The sequence below is a fragment of the Panulirus ornatus genome, chromosome 68 (genome assembly GCF_036320965.1).
Source record: "Panulirus ornatus isolate Po-2019 chromosome 68, ASM3632096v1, whole genome shotgun sequence".
Taxonomy (NCBI): Eukaryota; Metazoa; Arthropoda; class Malacostraca; order Decapoda; family Palinuridae; genus Panulirus; species Panulirus ornatus.
Genome location: NC_092291.1, coordinates 2,664,487 through 2,682,239, shown reverse-complemented (window position 1 = coordinate 2,682,239; position 17,753 = coordinate 2,664,487). Strand labels below are relative to the sequence as shown.

The window sequence follows — 17,753 nt, the reverse complement described above, 5'->3', positions numbered from 1 at the left end:
CCTCCCTAACAACTCAACAAACTTATACCTCTGTAATTTGAGCACTCACTCTTATCCCCTTTGCCTTTTTACAATGGCACTATGCACGCATTCCGCCAATCCTCAGGCACCTCACCATGAGTCATACATACATTAGATAACCTTACCAACCAGTCAATAATGCAGTCACCCCTTTTTTTAATATATTCCACTGCAATACCATCCAAACCTGCTGCCTTGCCGGCTTTCATCTTCCGCAAAGCTTTTACTACCTCTTCTCTGTTTACCAAATCATTTTCCCTAACCCTCTCACTTTGCACACCACCTCGACCAAAACACCCTATATCTGCCACTCTGTCATCAAACACATTCAACAAACCTTCAAAATACTCACTCCATCTCCTTCTCACATCACCACTACTTGTTATCACCTCCCCATTTGCACCCTTCACTGAAGTTCCCATTTGCTCCCTTGTCTTACTCACTTTATTTACCTCCTTCCAGAACATCTTTTTATTCTCCCTAAAATTTGATGATACTCTCCCACCCCAACTCTCATTTGCCCTCTTTTTCACCTCTTGCACCTTTCTCTTGACCTCCTGTCTCTTTTTTTTTATACATCTCCCACTCAATTGCATTTTTTCCCTGCAAATATATATATAATTTATTAAAAAAGGGGGTGACTGTATTGTTGACTGGTTGGTAAGGTTATTTAATGTATGTATGACTCATGGTGAGGTGCCTGAGGATTGGCGGAATGCGTGCATAGTGCCATCGTACAAAGGCAAAGGGGATAAGAGTGGGTGCTCAAATTACAGAGGTATAAGTTTGTTGAGTATTCCTGGTAAATTATATGGGAGGGTATTGATTGAGAGGGTGAAGGCATGTACAGAGCATCAGATTGGGGAAGAGCAGTGTGGTTTCAGAAGTGGTAGAGGATGTGTGGATCAGATGTTTGCTTTGAAGAATGTATGTGAGAAATACTTAGAAAAGCAAATGGATTTGTATGTAGCATGTATGGATCTGGAGAAGGCATATGATAGAGTTGATAGAGATGCTCTGTGGAAGGTATTAAGAATATATGGTGTGGAAGGCAAGTTGTTAGAAGCAGTGAAAAGTTTTTATCGAGGATGTAAGGCATGTGTACGTGTAGGAAGAGAGGAAAGTGATTGGTTCTCAGTGAATGTAGGTTTGCGGCAGGGGTGTGTGATGTCTCCATGGTTGTTTAATTTGTTTATGGATGGGGTTGTTAGGGAGGTGAATGCAAGAGTTTTGGAAAGAGGGGCAAGTATGAAGTCTGTTGGGGATGAGAGAGCTTGGGAAGTGAATCAGTTGTTGTTCGCTGATGATACAGCGCTGGTGGCTGATTCATGTGAGAAACTGCAGAATCTGGTGACTGAGTTTGGTAAAGTGTGTGAAAGAAGAAAGTTAAGAGTAAATGTGAATAAGAGCAAGGTTATTAGGTACAGTAGGGTTGAGGGTCAAGTCAATTGGGAGGTGAGTTTGAATGGAGAAAAACTGGAGGAAGTAAAGTGTTTTAGATATCTGGGAGTGGATCTGGCAGCGGATGGAACCATGGAAGCAGAAGTGGATCATAGGATGGGGGAGGGGGCGAAAATTCTGGGAGCCTTGAAGAATGTGTGGAAGTCGAGAACATTATCTCGGAAAGCAAAAATGGGTATGTTTGAAGGAATAGTTGTTCCAACAATGTTGTATGGTTGCGAGGCGTGGGCTATGGATAGAGTGGTGCGCAGGAGGATGGATGTGCTGTAAATGAGGTGTTTGAGGACAATGTGTGGTGTGAGGTGGTTTGATCGAGTAAGTAACGTAAGGGTAAGAGAGATGTGTGGAAATAAAAAGAGCGTGGTTGAGAGAGCAGAAGAGGGTGTTTTGAAATGGTTTGGACACATGGAAAGAATGAGTGAGGAAAGATTGACCAAGAGGATATATGTGTCGGAGGTGGAGGGAACAAGGAGAATAGGGAGACCAAATTGGAGGTGGAAAGATGGAGTGAAAAAGATTTTCAGTGATCGGGGCCTTAACATGCAGGAGGGTGAAAGGAGGGCAAGGAATAGAGTGAATTGGAGTGATGTGGTATACCGGGGTTGACATGCTGTCAGTGGATTGAATCAAGGCATATGAAGCGTCGAGGGTAAACCATGGAAAGGTGTGTAGGTATGTATATTTGCGTGTGTGGACGTATGTATATACATGTGTATGGGGGTGGGTTGGGCCATTTCTTTCGTCTGTTTCCTTGCGCTACCTCGCAAACGCGGGAGACAGCGACAAAGTATAAAAAAAAATATATATATATATATATATATATATATATATATATATATTATTATTTTTTATTATACTTTGTCGCTGTCTCCCGCGTTTGCAAGGTAGCGCAAGGAAACAGACGAAAGAAATGGCCCAACCCCCCCCATACACATGTATATACATACGTCCACACACGCAAATATACATACCTACACAGCTTTCCATGGTTTACCCCAGATGCTTCACATGCCCTGCTTCAATCCACTGACAGCACGTCAACCTCGGTATACCACATCGATCCAATTCACTCTATTCCTTGCCCTCCTTTCACCCTCCTGCATGTTCAGGCCCCGATCACACAAAATCTTTTTCACTCCATCTTTCCACCTCCAATTTGGTCTCCCTCTTCTCCTTGTTCCCTCCACCTCTGACACATATATCCTCTTGGTCAATGTTTCCTCACTCATCCTCTCCATGTGCCCAAACCACTTCAAAACACCCTCTTCTGCTCTCTCAACCACGCTCTTTTTATTTCCACACATCTCTCTTACCCTTACGTTACTCACTCGATCAAACCACCTCACACCACACATTGTCCTCAAACATCTCATTTCCAGCACATCCATCCTCCTGCGCACAACTCTATCCATAGCCCACACCTCGCAACCATACAACATTGTTGGAACCACTATTCCTTCAAACATACCCATTTTTGCTTTCCGAGATAATGTTCTTGACTTCCACACATTTTTCAAGGCCCCCAGGATTTTCGCCCCCTCCCCCACCCTATGATCCACTTCCGCTTCCATGGTTCCATCCGCTGCCAGATCCACTCCCAGATATCTAAAACACTTCACTTCCTCCAGTTTTTCTCCATTCAAACTCACCTCCCAATTGACTTGACCCTCAACCCTACTGTACCTAATAACCTTGCTCTTATTCACATTTACTCTTAGCTTTCTTCTTCTTTTTTTTTTTTTTTCTTTTTATACTTTGTCGCTGTCTCCCGCGTTTGCGAGGTAGCGCAAGGAAACAGACGAAAGAAATGGCCCAACCCCCCCCATACACAAGTACATACACACGTCCACACACGCAAATATACATACCTACACAGCTTTCCATGGTTTACCCCGGACGCTTCACATGCCTTGATTCAATCCACTGACAGCACGTCAACCCCTGTATACCACATCGCTCCAATTCACTCTATTCCTTGCCCTCCTTTCACCCTCCTGCATGTTCAGGCCCCGATCACACAAAATCCTTTTCACTCCGTCTTTCCACCTCCAATTTGGTCTCCCTCTTCTCCTCGTTCCCTCCACCTCCGACACATATATCCTCTTGGTCAATCTTTCCTCACTCATTCTCTCCATGTGCCCAAACCATTTCAAAACACCCTCTTCTGCTCTCTCAACCACGCTCTTTTTATTTCCACACATCTCTCTTACCCTTATGTTACTTACTCGATCAAACCACCTCACACCGCACATTGTCCTCAAACATCTCATTTCCAGCACATCCATCCTCCTGCGCACAACTCTATCCATAGCCCACGCCTCGCAACCATACAACATTGTTGGAACCACTATTCCTTCAAACATACCCATTTTTGCTTTCCGGGATAATGTTCTCGACTTCCACACATTTTTCAAGGCTCCCAAAATTTTCGCCCCCTCCCCCACCCTATGATCCACTTCCGCTTCCATGGTTCCATCCACTGCCAGATCCACTCCCAGATATCTAAAACACTTCACTTCCTCCAGTTTTTCTCCATTCAAACTCACCTCCCAATTGACTTGACCCTCAACCCTACTGTACCTAATAACCTTGCTCTTATTCACATTTACTCTTAACTTTCTTCTTCCACACACTTTACCAAACTCCGTCACCAGCTTCTGCAGTTTCTCACATGAATCCGCCACCAGCGCTGTATCATCAGCGAACAACAACTGACTCACTTCCCAAGCTCTCTCATCCCCAACAGACTTCATACTTGCCCCTCTTTCCAAGACTCTTGCATTTACCTCCCTAACAACCCCATCCATAAACAAATTAAACAACCATGGAGACATCACACACCCCTGCCGCAAACCTACATTCACTGAGAACCAATCACTTTCCTCTCTTCCTACACGTACGCATGCCTTACATCCTCGATAAAAACTTTTCACTGCTTCTAACAACTTGCCTCCCACACCATATATTCTTAATACCTTCCACAGAGCATCTCTATCAACTCTATCATATGCCTTCTCCAGATCCATAAATGCTACATACAAATCCATTTGCTTTTCTAAGTATTTCTCACATACATTCTTCAAAGCAAACACGTGATCCACACATCCTCTACCACTTCTGAAACCATATATATATATATACATATGTTAGGGAGGTGAATGCAAAAGTTATGGATGAGAGGGCTTGGGAAATGCGTCAGTTGTAGTTCACTTTTGATATAGCGCTGGTAGCAGATTCAGGTGAGAAACTGTAGAAGCTGGTGACTGAGTGTGGTAAAGTGTGTAAAAGAAGAAAGCTGAAAGTAAATGTGAATAAAAGCAAGGTTATTAGGTACAGTAGGATTGAAGGACTAGTCAATTGGGAGGCATGTTTGAATGGAGAAAAACTGGAGGAAGTGAATTGTTTTAGATATCTATAAACAACCACATATATACATTTATTTTATTATACTTTGACGCTGTCTCCTGCATTAGCGAGGTAGCACAAGGAAACATTTTCCTATGAGTCCACAGGGAAAATGAAACACGATAAGTTCCCAATTGGACTTTTGTTTAATAATCACATCATCAGGGGAGACACTAGAGAGAAATATAGTAATCAGTTTCCTTCCTCACTTCCTTTTTAATGATTTTGGCTCATTCTAGTAGTTCTGCTCTGATTTTTACACTAATTCCCAAAGTAGTTAAACTGTCTGTGTGTGGTTGGTTAAAACTAATGTGGTAGCTGATACGAGTTATCACCCACCTTCTTCACTAAGACTTCTTTTTTTACCTGACATCTTTATTTCCCACTTGCTTATTTATTTGTTCATGTATCTTTCTTTTGCTCCATGGTCATATATATATCTAATGAATACATGAACATCATGGCAATCTGTCTGTACTCATCAATTTACTGCCGATGAATTTATGAATTTTTTTTAGATTTCCCATTGCCTTACCCAGAATACTTTCTGGTTTTTTGCTTCTGGCAAGATAAACATTAGCAGACAGCTGATGCTGTTTAGTATTTTTTTTCAAAGCTACATTTAAGTTGTTGTTAACCATGTATCAGTATTCTCTTTACCTAGAGCTTAGTCAAGGTTAGAAGATTGACTTTTATTTGTAGACAGTACTAATGCATTATACAAAGTATATAAATCATCCCTGGGGATAGGGGAGAAAGAATACTTCCCACGTATTCCCTGCGTGTCGTAGAAGGCGACGGAAAGGGAAGGGAGCAGGGGTCTGGAAATCCTCCCCTCTCGTTTTTTTTTTTTTTTTTTTTTTTTTCTCCATAAGAAGGAACAGAAAAGGGGGCCAGGTGGGGATAATCCCTCAAAGGCCCAGTCCTCTGTTCTTAACGCTACCTCGCTAATGCGGGAAATGGCGAATAGTATGAAAAAAAAAATATATATGCTTTGGGATGTATAGCCATTTTCATGCCCCATACTCTATCATGCTTTGTATTTTATGATCCTAATCCAGTTACGATTAACTTCAAAGAATCTTTTTAGATTATGACTATTGATTTCCTTTATCAGGTGGTACTTACTCAGCTGCTTTGGAGATGTCTGTTACTTCACTACTCATCATACCTTCACCAGAGGGGGATAAATACACCCATGCTTGTAATTGGCGTATTCAGTGTCTGACACCGGACTGGATCTATGACTCTGTAGAGCAAGGCTCTGCTCTCAGTATGGAAGGTTATCGAGTCAAAAAACGTGGGGCCTCTACTCCAAATGATGAAAGGTCTTTGAGTGGTAAGTGTTGGCTAATGTTCACAGGGAATTTTTGTGAATACTTGTATCATTTTCTACATGTCATAGCAGGCAGCTAAGGGTGGGGGGAGCTGAAAATCTTTCCCTGCTGTATTATTAGTTTCCAAAAGTAGAAACATTAAGGAGCTAAGAAGGAATTTTTCCCTGAAAGCTCAATTTTCTTTTCTTGGTGCTACCTTGCTAAGGTGAGAAACTGCTCAAATTATAGCGATTTGATTTTTTTTTTTATCTTTTCTGGGGACAGGAGCAAGAAACACTCCCATATCTATGTATTTCATGAATTTAGTTTCTTCAGAAATGTATTATAGGGCAGGATTGGAAGGAGGGTACTGGAAACCCTCCCATCTTGTATTATCACCTCTTTCCTTCATACCTATTTGCCATTTTTAAGATTTGAAATAGAAAAAAAAGGGTCAGGTAGGAATTTGTTTTTAGACCTCTGGCTGAGATGTCTAAATGTATGTAATATTATCCATTGTGAAAAGATAGAAGAAACAGATGTTACATTGGATGAAGGAAATCAGGATGTCTCAGCCTTTAAGTGAAACAAAGCCAAAAGGGAAGGGAATAGAATGTCTATTTATCTATCTCCTTGTCTGATGCATGTTTCTAATTGGATCTCCCTTAAAGAGGTAGCCAAAGCAATAGAATCTCCATAACTAGTGAACACCAGTGCTGCTTCTTAGTACCTCACCCATAACATGCCACTGGAGTACCTCACCCTTAACATGCCACTAGAGTACCTCACCCTTAGCATGCCACTGGCAGAGGGCAACTATAGCATAGTGTTTGCAGAGGCTCCTTCCTAATGTTCCTACTGACTGCTTCTACCAAATGCTCCTGCCTGATGTTCCTACCTTTTACTTCTACTTATGTTTCTTCTTAATGTTCCTGCCTAAATGTTCCTACCAGCTACTTCCACCTATTGATCCTACCATTTTGCCAAAAGGCAGGGTTAGTGCACATTGCTCACCACAGGAAAATATAGTTACAAAGAATGTGTTGTGTGAGTTTAGTGTTGTCTTGTTCTGTATGACAAGGAGAGATTGTATGTTTATGGCCAGAATGCCAGTAGTCACGTGTGGGTGAGGCAGGAAAGGCAGCTACCTGGGTCAGAGGAGTGCAGCCTGACAACCACTGAAGTGTTGGCTCATTACGCAGTCATCAGTAGCCCTCTCAATACCCTAGGTGGGCAGTACTGGTAATATAACTCCCTGGTCATTGGCTGCCTACCAACTACTAATGCCGATGTGTTCCTGATCACCAAACCAATTATTCTTACATCTCAATAAGCTTTTCCTCTTTTTTGTTAGCAGCAAGAGTGCCCATACACCTCAATTATTCCCACATTAGACAAGTTACCAAACCTTACATTCATATTCACTATCATCAAGATTCAATACATTTCATAAAAACTGCTAAAGAACACAGCTAACACCTCCCAAAAAGCACTAATTTCTTCTGCATCCATCATGTTATAGGATACATAAGTCCAAATCATCATTCATTTCATGTAATTATCTCTCCTAACTTACAGCAATTCTGAACTCTTTTCCTTACACTAATACAGTCCTACAGTTTCTACTCTTCAGCAATGCCTCAACCTTCTTTCACTGATGTCCTTTCTCTAATCCAGAACTTTACCCCTAAACTTTCCTAGACCATTTGAATGGTTTAGAAAAGTTTAGGGGGGTGAAATTCTGGATTAGAGAGTGGACAAGAATGAAAAGAGGTTGTGGCATATCAGATGAAGTTGAAATGGGACTGTAAGTTAGAATGAGAGAAAATTACTTGAAATGAATAATGGTTTGTTCTTATGTACTCAGTAGCATGATGGGTGCAGAAGAAATGAGTGCTTTTTGGGAGGTGCTCGATCTGTTCTTTGGCAGTTTTGATGCAAGGGATTAAATCTTGATGATAGAGAATTTAGATGCAAGGTTGGTGACTTGTCTGTTGAGGGCATAATTGGAGTGTATTGACCCTCTTGTTGTGAATTAAAAAGGGGAAAAGCTTGTTGAGTTGTAAGATTGAATTGGATTGGTGATCAAGAATACATAAGTATACATGGGTCTGTAGGGTGGGTGGTCAACAGGCATTAATTGTGTTTTTAACAGGTGTACAAGGAAGAGATTGTTAGATATGAACATGTTGAGATGAGTAGCAGGTGGATTGTCTGATTATGTCTTGATGAAGGCAAGTGTGAAAGTTTATGATGGTTTTATGAAAAGAGGAAATAACATGTATGAAAAAGTAGTGAATGAGAGTGAATATTGGTAAGTAGCATGTGTACAGAGATACCAAAAGTTAGGAGTTTGAATTATTGTATGAAAAGGGGAGTGATAGAGGAGTGGAAGGTATTTAGAGAAGCCTTGCTTAAATGTACAGTATGTAGTGTATTGCTTGCAGAAGGTGAGAATTGGATGTGTGAGGATGGGTAGTGAATGGTGGAATGAGGAACTTTGATTGCTTGTGAAAGAGGAAAGGGAGAAGTGTTGATGATATCTGCAGGGAAAGAGTCTAATTCACTGTGAGTAGCACAAGAAAGTTTGGCAGGAGACTGAGAAAGTTACAAGCTGAAGAATGTCAAGAGATGAGGTGAGATAGTATTGACAAACTTCAGAGATAAAATATGTTTTGTAAGGTAAATAGTGTGAGGAGAACAAGAGAACAAGTGGTGGCAATAGTGAGGGGAGCTGTGGGTAAGTGGAAACAAGCAAAGATGTGAAAAAGAGATGAGCATTTTGAAGGTGCAATGAATATGTTAGATATTAGGGAGATCAGAATGGTGTGTTCGAGATAAGGTAACATGCAGAGTGAAAGAGTCGCTGCAAGTGGTATAGTGAAAAGAGATGGTTGTCAGTGCCTTGAGTAAGATGAAATGTGGCAATGTAAATGGAGTAGATGGGATTTCATTTGAGATTTTTTGAGATGGGGGGCAGTAGTGTTATTGACCAACTTATTAATCTGTTTTGCATTTGTATAGTTCAAACTAAGGTACCTGAGGACTGGCACCCTTGTGTAAAGGCATGGGATACAAAAATGAATAGTTGAATTACAGAGGTTTAAAGTAATTTTGTTGGATGTACCTGGTAAAGTGTATTGGAGGTGGGGGTGATTGAAAAGGTGGTGGCATACTTAGGGCATCTGATTGGTGGGTGACAGGTGTGTGGATCAGATGTTTGCTTAGAAAAATATGTTAGCAGAATATTAAGAGGCTGATAGAGGAAAGCAAAGAAAGAGTAGATGAAGATTTTGGAAGAAAGGTAAGTGAAAAGTTTTGGGATATTAAGGAACTATATTGGAAGGGGGTGAAAAAGGAAAGAGGTGGATATGAGAGTGGAAATGTTGATGTGAGAAGTAAGGAAAGGGAATTACTGAATCAAAAGGAGGATATTAAGGAAAGGGTCCTTTGGAGAACTGATGAATGTGGGAAAAGGGTAGGCAGCTGTTGTTACATGCATGGGTATGGAGGAGGGAAGGAGGAGGATACAAATGCAAGGGCCTATAGCAAAGAGGGAGGTAATAAGGTTAATAATGAGGCTGAAGGTAGGAAAGTCACCTGAGTGGATGGGATTATGGCTGAAATGTTGTAGTATGGAGGAGAAAATGTGATAGAGTGGGTGCATCTTATATGTAATTTAGCATGGAAACAGAGGTTGTGCCTGAGGATTGGGTGAAAGCCATTATTGTTTCTTTATTCAGAGGAAAAGGTGCAAAGGATGTTTGTAGTAATTATAGGGGAATAAGTCTGTTAATTATACCTGGAGAAGTGTATGCAAGAATATTGATTGACAGAGTGGTGGAAGTAACTGAATGCAAAATAAGTGAAGAGCAAGGGCCCTGGTTTTAGGAATGGTAGGGTATGCATGCATCAGATTTTTGTGGTCAAGCTGACCATGGAAAAGTATTTAGCGAAAGGTAAGAATCTGTATGCAGCTTTTATGGATCTGCGTATCACAGAGTCTAGTGGAATGCTTTGTGGTATGTTGTAAGGAGATATGGTATAGGAGGAACACTGTTGGATGGTGTAAGAGCCTTCAATAGAAGAGCAAATGTATTTGTAAGAATGAATGGAGAACTGAGTGAAAGTTTTGGGATACATGTAGGTGTGAGGCAGGGCTGTGTGATGTCATCATGACTTTTTATTATATATATGGATGGAGTGATAAGAGAGATGAAAAGAAAACTAGGGAAAAGGGGTGCAGAGATGGAGTGTGGTGGTGAAATATGGTGGCTAGTGGCAAGCGTGTTTATGATGATACAATGTTGTTTGCTGAGAGTGAAGAGGAGTTGCAGAAGGTTGTAAATATATTTTATTATGTGTGTAAGCAAAGAAGATTGAAGGTAAATGCAAGTGAAAGTAAAGTGATGGTCTTTGAAAGGAAATGGAGTGAAAGTATATATTTTGTATAACCATATAGAGTGAAAGAAGAAAGTGTACTAAATTGTGCTGTGAATATGGGGGAGGGGGAAGACTGGAAGAAGGGAGGGAATTTAAGTACCTGTCTTGGGTAAGTGTGGTGATGGAGGGAGAGATAAAGGTAAAATAGTCATTGGATTCCTTAATAGAATAATGAAGGATACAGATGTAAGTATGGAATTGAATAGAGGATTAAAGGACAACATAGTCCTCCCAACCCTTACCTATGCAGCCGAAGCGTGGATGTGAATGAAGCAGAGAGGTCAAGAATCCAGGCTGTGGAAATGAGCTATTTGAGAAGAACATGTGGTGTGACTAGATGGAATGAAGAAAGAAATGAAAGGGTGTATGAGTGATGTGGTATGGCAAGGAATGCAAAGGGAATGAATTGTGTGGTGGTAGAATGGGTGAAACATGATACTTTATGGTGGTTTGGGCATGTGGAAAGAACACAAGACGAAGTTTACAAGAAGAGTGTATGATAGTACAATTAAAGGAGTTGGTGTGAGAGGAAGATCACCTTTGATGTGGGTAAATAGGGTGAAGGAATACTGGAGGGAGAGAAACAGAGGAAGAATGCATGGAATGGTGTATGAGTGGGAGGCACATAGCAGGTAGGAGCCCTACAGCTAAGCTATGATCAGCCCCTAGAGGTAGTGCTCCTGCCTGCTATGCTGGGGTTCCAGGTTTAATCCTGGCTGTTGGAGGTTTGTATGTTATATGGAAGTGCGCATTCATATGCGCTATATTCGTATATATATGCCTCTGTGTTGTACAGTTGGGTTCTGTAAAATGCCATCTGCTGGTTGTGTGAGCCTATGGGAAATGCCCAGTGGAGACCTTGTTGCTCACCAACGTAAGACGGAGGGTATTGGATTACATAGTATTCGAATTGTCATTTCCCTTTTAGGGATCATCATAGCTTAACGGAAGTGCTTCCGCCTGCTATGCAGGGGTCACAGGTTTGATCCTGATTGTTGGAGGTTTGTATGTTATATTTATGTTAGATATCTGGGAGTGAGCTTAGCAGCAGATGGAACCATTGAAGTAGAAGTGATTCACAGGGTGGGGGAGGAGGCAAAGGTTCTGGGAGCATTGAAGAATGTGTGGAAGGCGAGAACATTATTTTGGAGAGCAAAAATGGGTATATTTGAAGGAATAGTGGTTCCAACAATGTTATATGGTTGCGAGGCAGGGTTGTGCGGGGGAGGGCAGATGTGTTGGAAATGAAATGTTTGAGGACAATATGTGGTGTGAGGTGGTTTGATCAAGTAAGTAATGAAAGGGTAAGAGGGATGTGTGGTAATAAAAAGAGTGTGGTTGAGAGAGCAGAAAACGATGTTGAAATGGTTTGGACACATGGAGAATAGAGTGAATTGGAACGATGTGATGTGCCAGGGTCGACGTGCTGTCAAAGGATGGAACCAGGGGCATGTGAAGCGTCTGGGGTAAACCATGGAAAGTTTTGTGGGGGCTGGACATGAAAATGGAGCTGTGGTTTCGGTGCATTACACATGACAGCTAGAGACTGAGTGTGAATGAATGTGGCCTTTTTTGTCTTTTCCTGGTTCTTCCTCACTGGAAAGGGGGGGGTGCTGCTATTGCATGCATGGTAGGGTGGCGATGGGAATGGATGAAGGCAGCAAGTATGTATGTATACGTTGAAATGTATAAACATATATATGTGTGTGTATGGGCATTTATGTGTATTTTAACTTTCTAAAAGGAGAATCAGAAGAAGAAGTCATGCATGGAGTGCTCATCCTCCTCGAAGGCTCACATTGGGGTTTCTAAATGTGTGTGGATGTAACCAGGATGAGAAAAGAGGAGAGATAGGTAGTATGCTAGAGGAAAGGAGCCTGGATGTTTTGGCTCTGAGTGAAACGAAGCTCAAGGGTAAAGGGGAAGAGTGGTTTGGGAATGTTTTGGGAGTAAAGTCAGGGGTTAGTGAGAGAACAAGAGCAAAGGAAGGAGTAGCACTACTCCTGAAGCAGGAGTTATGGGAGTATGTGATAGAGTGTAAGAAAGTAAACTCTAGATTGATGTGGGTAAAACTGAAAGTGGATAGAGAGAGATGGGTGATTATTGGTGCCTATTCACCTGGTCATGAGAAGAAAGATCACAAGAAGCAAGTGTTTTGGGAGCAGCTGAGTGAGTGTGTTAGCAGTTTTGATGCACAATACTTGGTTATAGTGATGGATGATTTGAATGCAGAGGTGAGTAATGTGGCAGTTGAGGGTATAATTGGTGTACATGGGGTGTTCATTGTTGTAAATGGAAATGTTGAAAAGCTTATAGATTTGTGCACTGAAAATGGACTGGTGATTGGGAATACCTGGTTTAAAAAGAGAGATATACATAAGTATAGGTATGTAAGTAGGAGAGATGGCCAGAGAGCCTTATTGGATTACGTGTTTATTGATAGATGCATGAAAGAGAGACTTTAGGGTGTTGTGTTGAGAGGGGCTACTGTAGGGATGTCTGATCATTATTGTGAAGGTGAGGATTTGTAGAGGTTTTCAGAAAAGAAGAATGTTGGGATGAAGAGAGTGGTGAGAGTAAGTGAGCTTGGAAAGGAGACATGTGTGAGGAAGTACCAGGAGAGATTGATTGCAGAATGGAAAAGGATGAGAGCAAATGACATAAGGGGAGTGGGGGAGGAATGGGATGTATTTAGGGAAGCATTGATGGCTTGCACCAAAGATGCTTGTGGTATGAGAAACGTGGGAGGTGGGCAGATTAGGAAAGGTAATGAGTGGTGGGATGAAGAAGTAAGATTGTTAGTGAAAGAAAAGAGAGAGGCATTTGGATGATTTTTGCAGGGAAGTAGTGCGAATGACTGGGAGATGTATAAAAGAAAGAGGCAGGAGGTCAAGAGAAAGGTGCAAGAGATGAAAAAGAGGTCAGATTAGAGTTTGGATGAAAGAGTATCGTTAGATTTTAGGGAGAATGAAAATATGTTTTGGAAGGAGGTAAATAAAGTGCATAAGACGAGAGAACAAATGGGAATAACAAGTAGTGGTGAAGTGAGGAGATAGAGTGAGTATTTTGAAGGCTTGTTGAATGTGTTTGATGATAGAGTGGTAGATATAGGGTGTTCTGGTTGAGGTGGTGTGCGAAGTGAGAGGGTCTGGGAGAATGGTTTGGTACACAGAGAAGAGGTAGTGAAAGCTTTGCGGAAGTAGAAAGCCAACAAGGCGGTAGGTTTGGATGGTATTGCAGTGGAATTTATTAAAAAAGGGAGTGACTGTGTTGTTGACTGGTTGGTAAGGATATTCAATGTATGTATGGTTCATGGTGAAGTGCCTGAGGATTGGTGGAATACATGCATAGTGCCATTATACAGAGGCAAAGGGGATAAAGGTGAATGTTCAAATTACAGAGGTACAAGTTTGTTAAGTATTCCTGGGAAATTATATGGGAGGGTATTGATTGAGAGGGTAAAGGCATGTATGGAGCATCAGATTGGGGAAGAGCAGTGTGGTTTCAGAAGTGGTAGAGGATGTTAGGATCAGGTGTTTGCTTTGAAGAATGGATGTAAGAAATACTTAGAAAAACAATTGGATTTGTATGTAGCATTTATGGATCTGGAGAAGGCATATGATAGAGTTGACAGAGATGCTCTGTGGAAGGTATTAAGAATATACGGTGTGGGAGGTAAGTCGCTGGAACCAGTGAAAAGTTTTTATCAAGGATAAGGCATGTGTATTAGTAGGAAGAGAGGAAAGTGATTGGTTCTCAGTGCATGTCAGTTTGTGGCAAGGGTGTGTGATGTCTCCATGGCTGTTTAATTTGTTTATGGATGGGGTTGTTAGGGAGGTGAATGCAAGAGTTTTGGAGAGAGGGGCAAGTATGCAGTCTGTTGTGGATGAGAGGGCTTGGGAAGTGAGTCAGTTGTTGTTCACTGATGGTGCAGCACTGGTGGCTGATTCATGTGAGAAACTGCAGAAGTTGGTGACTTAGTTTGGTAAAGTGTGTGAAAGAAGAAAGCTGAAAATGAATGTGAATAAGAGCAAGGTAATTAGGCTCAGTAGGGTTGAGGATGAGTTAATTGAATGGAGAAAAACTGGAGGAAGTGAAGTGTTTTAGATATCTGAGAGTGGATTTCGCAGCGGATGGAACCATTGAAGCAGAAGTGAGTCACAGGGTGGGGAGGGGGCGAAGCTTTTGGGAATGTTGAAGAATGTGTGGAAGGTAAGAACATTATCTCGGAGAGCAAAAATGGGCATGTTTGAAGGAATATTGGTTCCAACAATGTTATATGGTTGTGAGGCGTGGGCTATAGATAGAGTTGTGTGGAGGAGGGTGGATGTGTTGAAAATGAAATGTTTGAGGACAATATGTTGTGTTAGGTGGTTTGATCGAGTAAGTAATGAAAGGTTAAGAGAGATGTGTGGTAATAAAAAGAGTGTGGTTGAGAGAGGAGAAGAGGGTGTATTGAAATGGTTTGTTCACATAGAGAGAATGAGTGAGGAAAGATTGACAAAGAGGATATATATGTCAGAGGTGGAGGGAACAAGGAGAAGTGGGAGAGCAAATTGGAGGTGGAAGGATGGTGTGAAAAAGATTTTGAGTAATTGGGGCCTGAACATGCAGTAGGGTGAAAGGTGTGCAAGGAATAGAGTGAATTGGAACAATATGGTATACCAGGGTCGACGTGCTGTCAATGGATTGAACCAGGGCATGTGAAGCATCTGGGATAAACCATGGAAAGTTTTGTGGGACCTGGATGTGGAAAGGGAGCTATGGTTTTGGTGCATTACACATGACAGCTAGAGACTGAGTGTGAATGAATGTGGCCTTTGTTGTCTTGCTGAATTAGTGTTTGAAGTGTTGGAGAGATGGATGGTATCTAAGACACAGACAAGAAAGAGTAACTCTCACATGTCTGGGGAATGTAGTTTCAGATGGGTGTATGTTTGGCAGAGTGGACTGCAAGACTAGCTTGGCAAGGGCAGTTGTTAGTGCTTGTCAAGTTATTGTGTTGTGTGTATTTTTTGTCAGTGTTATGTATGCAGGGATGAGGGAACTGTGAATATAGCTACTGCAGTGTGAAGCAGGACTAAGTATTTCATTTCTATTAAGGGGTTGGTCATTGGTTACTAGTTGTTTGGATGGGAGATTATAAATAAAGTAGTTTTTCATTTGATTGCTCATTTCTATGCACCTTACAGAACATGCGTGCATGGAATTCCTTATATTTACTCAGTCATTTGGATGGATTATGGTAGGTTTCTCCTTATGCCAATGCAGCTGGTATTATATTTGTTGCTTTCATTGTTGAATATGGAAAATATGCTGAAGAGTTAGATAAAGTTCCTTATATGCTTTAGAATACACTGTATAAAGTGTGGTCATACATAGGAGCTAGTTAGTTGACTGCTTGCTACATGGTGCATTATCTCTTGGGATAAGATAACTATTAGTTAGCCAAAACAGTGTCTTAGTGAAAGATTTGAATCAAAATTGGAGAGGGTGCCCCTTATTTTTTTTTGAATTCTTACCTACTGATCTATTGGTGTTTCTGATCCTCCGTGGCATGTCTCACAGGTTATAGCATATCATTAATGCAGTTTTATTTGTTGGTTTGCCTTCTAGGAAAATTTCTTGCTTGACCCCAACTCATACTACTGTTAGAAAGTGATTATATGTTGGAGGGTAGGGGTTACTTTCAGATGTGTGTACCCCTTTCTCTTTTTGTCACTTTCTGGAAAATACAGATGTATGGATAATATTTTGCTCTGTGCATATGTTTTATTGCTTATGTTTTTTGTTTTATACATTTATTTTTATTTTGCCTTTCCTTATTTTCTAATTAATTTATATTTATTTATTATACTTTGTCGCTGTCTCCCACGTTAGCGAGGAAGTGCAAGGAAACAGACGAAAGAATGGCCCAACCCACCCACATACACATGTATATACATACACATCCACACACGCACATATACATATCTATACATTTCACGTATACATACATATACATATATACACATGTACGTAATTCATACTTGCTCTCTTTATTCATTCCCATCACCACCCCACCACATATGAAATGACACCCCCTCCCCCTGCACGCATGCGAGGTAGTGCTAGGAAAAGACAACAAAGGCCACATTCGTTCACACTCAGTCTCTAGCTGTCATGTATAATGCACTGAACCCCGGCTCCCTTTCCACATCCAGGCCCCTGCAAAACTTTTCATGGTTTACCCCAGATGCTTCACATGGCCTGTTTCAATCCATTAACAGCACGTCGGCCTCGGTATACCACTTCATTCCAATTTACCCTATTCCTTGCACGCCTTTCACCCTCTTGCATGTTCAGGCCCCGATCACTCAAAATCTTCTCTCTATCCTTCCACCTCCAAATTGGTCTCCCACTTCTCCTTGTTCCCTCCACCTCTGACACATATATCCTCTTTGTCAATCTTTCTTCACTCCTTCTCTCCATGTAGCCAAACCATTTCAATACACCCTCTTCTCCTCTCTCAACCACACTCTTTTTATTACCATACATTCTCTTACCCTACTATTACTTACTCGATCAAACCACCTCACACCACATGTTGTCCTCAAACATCTCATTTCCAACACATCCACCCTCCTCTGCACAACCCTATCTATAGCCCACACCTCGCAACCATATAACATTGTTGGAACCACTATTCCTTCAAACATACCCATTTTTGCTTTCTGAGATAACGTTCTTGCCTACCACACATTCTTCAATGCTCCCAGAACCTTCACCCCCTCCCCCACCCTGTGACTCACTTCCACTTCCATAGTTTCATCATATGCCAACTCCACTCCCAGATACCTAAAACACTTCACTTTCTCCTGTTTTTCTCCATTCAAACTTACCTCCCATTTGACTTTTCCCTCAACCCTACCATACCTAATAACCTTGCTCTTATTCACATTTATTCAGCTTTCTTCTTTCTCACACTTTACCAAACTCAGTCACCAGCTTCTACAGTTTCTTACCCAAACCAGCCACCAGCTCTCTATCATCAGCGAACAATAACTGACTCACTTCCCAAGCCCTCTCATCCATAACAGACTGCATACTTGCTCCTCTCTCCAAAAC

The 17,753-nt window shown here is 41.4% G+C and overlaps 1 protein-coding gene across 9 annotated transcripts in view; it reads left to right on the top strand.

Annotated features, from left to right (window-relative positions):
• LOC139747272 (DNA topoisomerase 2-binding protein 1-like) overlaps positions 1-17,753 on the top strand; it is a 688,948-nt gene that overhangs the window by 102,418 nt on the left and 568,777 nt on the right. For all 9 annotated transcript variants that reach the window (XM_071659369.1, XM_071659371.1, XM_071659377.1 and 6 more), the window contains exon 5: positions 6,005-6,226. In XM_071659369.1, coding sequence (XP_071515470.1) covers positions 6,005-6,226 — 222 coding nt within the window. The remainder of the gene's footprint in view (positions 1-6,004; positions 6,227-17,753) is intronic.